The sequence below is a fragment of the Branchiostoma floridae genome, chromosome 16, assembly GCF_000003815.2.
Source record: "Branchiostoma floridae strain S238N-H82 chromosome 16, Bfl_VNyyK, whole genome shotgun sequence".
Lineage (NCBI taxonomy): Eukaryota > Metazoa > Chordata > Leptocardii > Amphioxiformes > Branchiostomatidae > Branchiostoma > Branchiostoma floridae.
The window spans coordinates 5871136-5876151 of record NC_049994.1 but is presented as its reverse complement, the minus strand read 5'-3'; the positions used below and the strand labels follow the sequence as shown (position 1 = coordinate 5876151).

At 40.2% G+C, this 5016-nt stretch overlaps 1 protein-coding gene across 1 annotated transcript in view; it reads left to right on the top strand.

The window, feature by feature from the left end:
* Positions 1–2577, top strand: part of LOC118403334 (zinc finger protein 239-like) — a 2848-nt gene extending 271 nt beyond the window's left edge. Inside the window, exon 2 of the mRNA XM_035802036.1 lies at positions 738–2577. Within this exon, the coding sequence (XP_035657929.1) occupies positions 757–1758 (1002 nt within the window). The 5' untranslated portion in view covers positions 738–756 and the 3' untranslated portion in view covers positions 1759–2577. The remainder of the gene's footprint in view (positions 1–737) is intronic.
* Positions 2578–5016: the final 2439 nt, after the last annotated feature.

Sequence of the window (5016 nt, the reverse complement as noted above, 5' to 3'; positions counted from 1 at the left end):
AACCAACGCCCCGTTCCGAAGACTGCATCGGAGGCTACCTCAGCGCTTTGAAAACCTGCCATGGTTTTACAAGATTGAGCCAGTGGTTTACTAGGGAGGATGGCATCCATGCTAGTAATGTATATGGTAATGTGGGGTTTACATGCCCGACCGTAACCTCTGCTTGCAAAGTATTTATATTATGATATTAGTCATAGCACAACACTGAGTGTGCGGAGAAGATGGTATATATATGTAGGCCTTGGCTTCACTGGATGGCATCTGTACAAAGGCTTGCCATCTGCTACCAAGCAACAAAAAGCCATTGTCTGAAATATGCAAAATGCCTCTTCCCTTGGCTGAATAGACCCTTTGATCAATCCATTATCAAACAATGGAATTCGGGTATAGTGTTGGTTCGGTCATACATTGTACCCGTATTTCTCCATGACAATGGGAAAGCGAAAAGAGAAAAACAAGGACCACTAGAGGATGAAAATCGCGAACCAGCGCTCCACCAGACATGCCAGAAAATAAAAGCTAGTACTGCTAGAAGTGTACGAATGCGACTGCTTGTAAAGAGGTTTTAATCAGAAGATCCTTTATTATTGTAAAAGCCCTTGCCATTTGGAAGCCGGGAGCATTTTTAATTAAAGAAATAACTTAATTACTTTCACGCTACTTGCTGAGTCGTTAGAGTGGACTGCGTCAAAAAATCAACCGTTTCTTTCCTAAACGCTTTATTTCCATTCCTACAGTGTCAGAGACCAAGTCAACATGGCAACCCCCCAAGTCAACATGGCGATCAATGAGCCTGGAAAGGATCTTCCGCGTACACACAAGTGTGGCAAGTGCGACAAGGAGTTTCATCAACTGAGTGACATGAAAAGACACCTGCATTCTCACGCTGAGAAGAAACCATTAAAGTGCGAGGATTGCGGCAAACAGTTCAGTAAGCTGAATCAGCTAAAGAGTCATATGAGAACCCACACTGGCGAGAGGCCCTATAAGTGTGAAGAATGGAGCAAACAGTTTAGTGAGCTGTGTAATCTAAAGAGGCACATGCGGACTCATACCGACGAGAAGCCCTATAGGTGCGATGAATGCAGCAAACAGTTCAGTGAGCTGGGTTCCCTGGAGAGGCATGTGCGGATTCATACAGGTGAAAAACCTTACAAATGCGAGGAGTGCAGCAAACAGTTTAGTCAGCTGTGTAACCTGAAGAGGCATATAAAGACTCACACTGGTGAAAAGCCTTACAAATGTGAGGAGTGCAGCAAACAGTTCAGTGAGCTGTGTAACCTGAATAGTCATATGCGGACTCACACGGGTGAGAAGCCCTATAAGTGTGATGAATGCAGCAAACAGTTTAGTGAGCTGGGTAGTTTGAAGAGTCATATGCGGACTCATACCGGTGAGAAGCCCTATAGGTGTGATGAATGCAGCAAACAATTTAGTCAGTATACTACTATGAAGAGGCATATGAGTACGCACACTGGAGAAAAGCCTTACAGATGTGAGGAGTGCAGCAGGCAGTTCTGTGCGCTAAGTAATCTAAAGAGCCATATGCGTATACACACCGTTGAGAAACCTTACAAGTGTGAGGAGTGCAGCAGACGGTTCAGTATGTTGAGTCATCTGAAGAGCCATATGAGGACTCATACCGGTGAAAAACCCTACCGGTGTAAAGAATGTAGTAGGAGCTTCCGGACCTCAAATGTTCTACGCAGGCACATGCGAACCCACATCGACGGAAGTTCGACACAGGTACCGAAGTGAAGGTTACGGCCACCAGGGAAAAACGGAAGAGACAAGTAGGACCAAGAGAAGCCACTAATCCAATTTGCTAGTATATAGGTGACTGGTGTAGGTTCGATTCTTCGTTGAAGAATTTGACGACTCTGGGCTGTCAGTGAAGACATTCACGTACACTGATGATCTGATTGCAGTCATATTTAATCAATATGTAGACACTATACCAGCCTGTAACTTCAATATGTGCTGTTTGTGTTGAAATTTAGGAATAGTGGTGGTTTTGTCATTGGAAAGATTTTAGCCAAATCAACCATTGAAAAAACATTGAACGTTTTAGGATATTGTACTCTTCTTTCATTTTTAATCTATGCGTTTACGATATTGTGCTCTCCTGATGTGTTTTTTTTTTTTGTATTAAACTGGCAAGTAACTTTTGTGAACACCACATCTGTACATATATAGATAGAATAAGGAAGTATAATGATGATGGCGATGATTGTTTACTCGTTTGCACGGGACTGTAAGTAACAGAACCGCATTAATATTAATGTTAATACATACATTTTTTTTTGGAAAAGACTACCTATGATATAGAAATTGCAGCGTGTTTCAAGTGTACCATAATCAAGGTAACTTTATGCCGTCGTAGTTAAGTGATAAGAAAAAGAGTGCATTGAAAGAAGCAAACTATTTGACACATGCGTGAAACATATTTTGCTGTATGGTTCGGAAATATGGGGTTCATTCAAAACTCCAAAATCACGCACCACCCCGGCCAATTGAAGCTATCCATCTAAAATTTTGTAAACAATCATTGAATGTCCCCAGATCCGCATATGCATGTAACCTGGCCGTAATGGCAGAACTGGGAAGACACCCTCTTAAACTAGAAGCATCCCTTAACGCCATCAAACAGTATATTTGGAACAAAGAATAAAGAATTTGCCAATACCGTAACTTGAATAAGATAGAGGATGAGTGTCACTTTATTGTTGACTGTACTTTATACAACAACGAAAGAAACGTCCTTTTTGAAAATATACAACATATGTTCCCTAATTTCCGAGACTTGAATACCACGGAAAAATTCATACCGGTATTTCTCATGCAATTAGATAAACCATACATTATTGATTCCATCTGTCCTTATGTTTATAACTGTCTTAAGAGGCGAGAAGAAGTTGAACTTGTACATACTAGAATGTATTAGCATATGTAGAGATGATAAGATACCTTTTTCTTATGACAAAATTGTACCTTATCACTAGCACTACGAGCTGTACTTAGCTTGTTTGAGCACAAATGTACAATAAAGGTCATTCATTCATTATTAGCATGAAAATTCATTTGTGTTGGTAAATGACGTTATGGATGAACTAAACTTTAACTATCCAACGCTAAAATTGATTGGGGGTGGAGGAGGACAGAGACGGGTTTTCTGGCATTTACGACCCTCTGCTGCAGTCACGTGTCTCTGACGGCACCTTCCGGAAGCTACAGCAGACGGGTCCATTCCGTGAACAATGCTGACGGAGTCGGCTAAAAACTTGGGGTAAGTCCCAATCAATTATATTGTTGGTTTGTTAAAGTTTTATCCATAAGAAGAGTGTATGTTTGGTGTAGATGTCTCTTTTGATTTTAGATATTCAAGTTTAGATATTAACATAGTAACATATTCACCTGTCTGTCATAGTAACAACTGAGCTTCCTTGCAATATATTGTCGCCGAAATCGCAAGTGTGTGGGACTGTACATGTATATTGTATTGAACCCCCTTCTCGTTATATATGTAGCTTACAAGTGTAAATGAAAGAGTCTTAGAGTATGAGGGCCTTAATTGATAAGACGACGCATTCTGTCTGGTCGACATCCTAACAACTGGAATTCCTCTAGAGATTTTGTTCGTTTGTATGAAACATGTCGCACTTTCAACTTTAACCATATTCAGGGGGGGGTGAGGATATTTGAGGCCTGCGCAAAATTTCATCTCGCATAACGCCAGAACGGCTTACGCTAGAGCCACCAAATTTGGTGACATTTCCTCTAACTTAACTTGCATCAATTTTGCTGAGTTTGGAAAATTTTCCATTTTTTCGCGTTACCATGGCGGCATTTTTTTAGAAAATCGCTAACTTCGGTTCTAACAATGTATTTTTCACGTTTATTCGCTATTATACTGCTATTTTCTTACATTAATAAAATCTTACGTTATCTAGAATATCTTTCATAATTAAGTTTGAATAAATTATGCTAATTATGCCATCGGACAAAATCTAAGATAACGGGCCATATGACCAGTAAATTTGTACCTACCTGGTATGTTTTTACAAAGAAATGTTCAAATGAACGTTTTTAGTCTATTTCCATTGTCTTTTGCGATTATTTGCTGAAAGCATGCATTTATCTTTAGATTCAGAGTGGTGGATATAAGATGGCGGTGCCCAACTGGTATCTAAGATATGCATGACGTCATTTTATGACATATTGACGTCATTGATGTTTCAGATAACTGAAATAGATGTCATCGAAGGCAAAAAATGCGAGCCCTGTACCTTCTAATGTGGCACAACTTAACGAGACTTGACAGCATTAAACCTGCGCAATGCCACTTTTCGCTTCAGACAAGACAACACAATACAACAAGACACGAGAGTGCTACAGCATGCTAGCAGCGCTCCCTGTCTTTGATATGTAAAATGCAGCAATAACTTTGGTAATACCTTTAAATTGCACAAAACGGTTTGAACATATCAAGCTACTTGTGCCATGACGTTATTAAATTATTATGGTGATCAAGAGTCTTTTCGTGAAGTAATGCTATGAAATGCTGAGTCAGTTACGGTGACCCACCCAATCATCATTTCATAACTTCATAACTATATATGAAGCATTGCATCTCCGTGCATTTGTGCTAGTACATGTAGTTCTGTTTACATGTAGTACATCGTGGATAAGTCCTGTGACTTATGTAGCAAATGAAGAAACGCTATTTGCACGCAAATGTTTCCTATTCCTTAAAGGTGTCTTAGCCTCCAGCAGGACTTCTTACAGGGTTACGGATCGTAAAATTCGGCAAAAAAAGGAATAATTGGCCAGAGTCAGTCCACGCTAACGTTAACATCCCCCCTCCGAAACCGGCCAATGAATCCCTATGGTGGCCACATACAACCACACACACACACACACACACACACACACACATAAACACAAACACACATATGAACACACACATTAACACACACACACATTAACACACATACACACAAACACACACACACATAA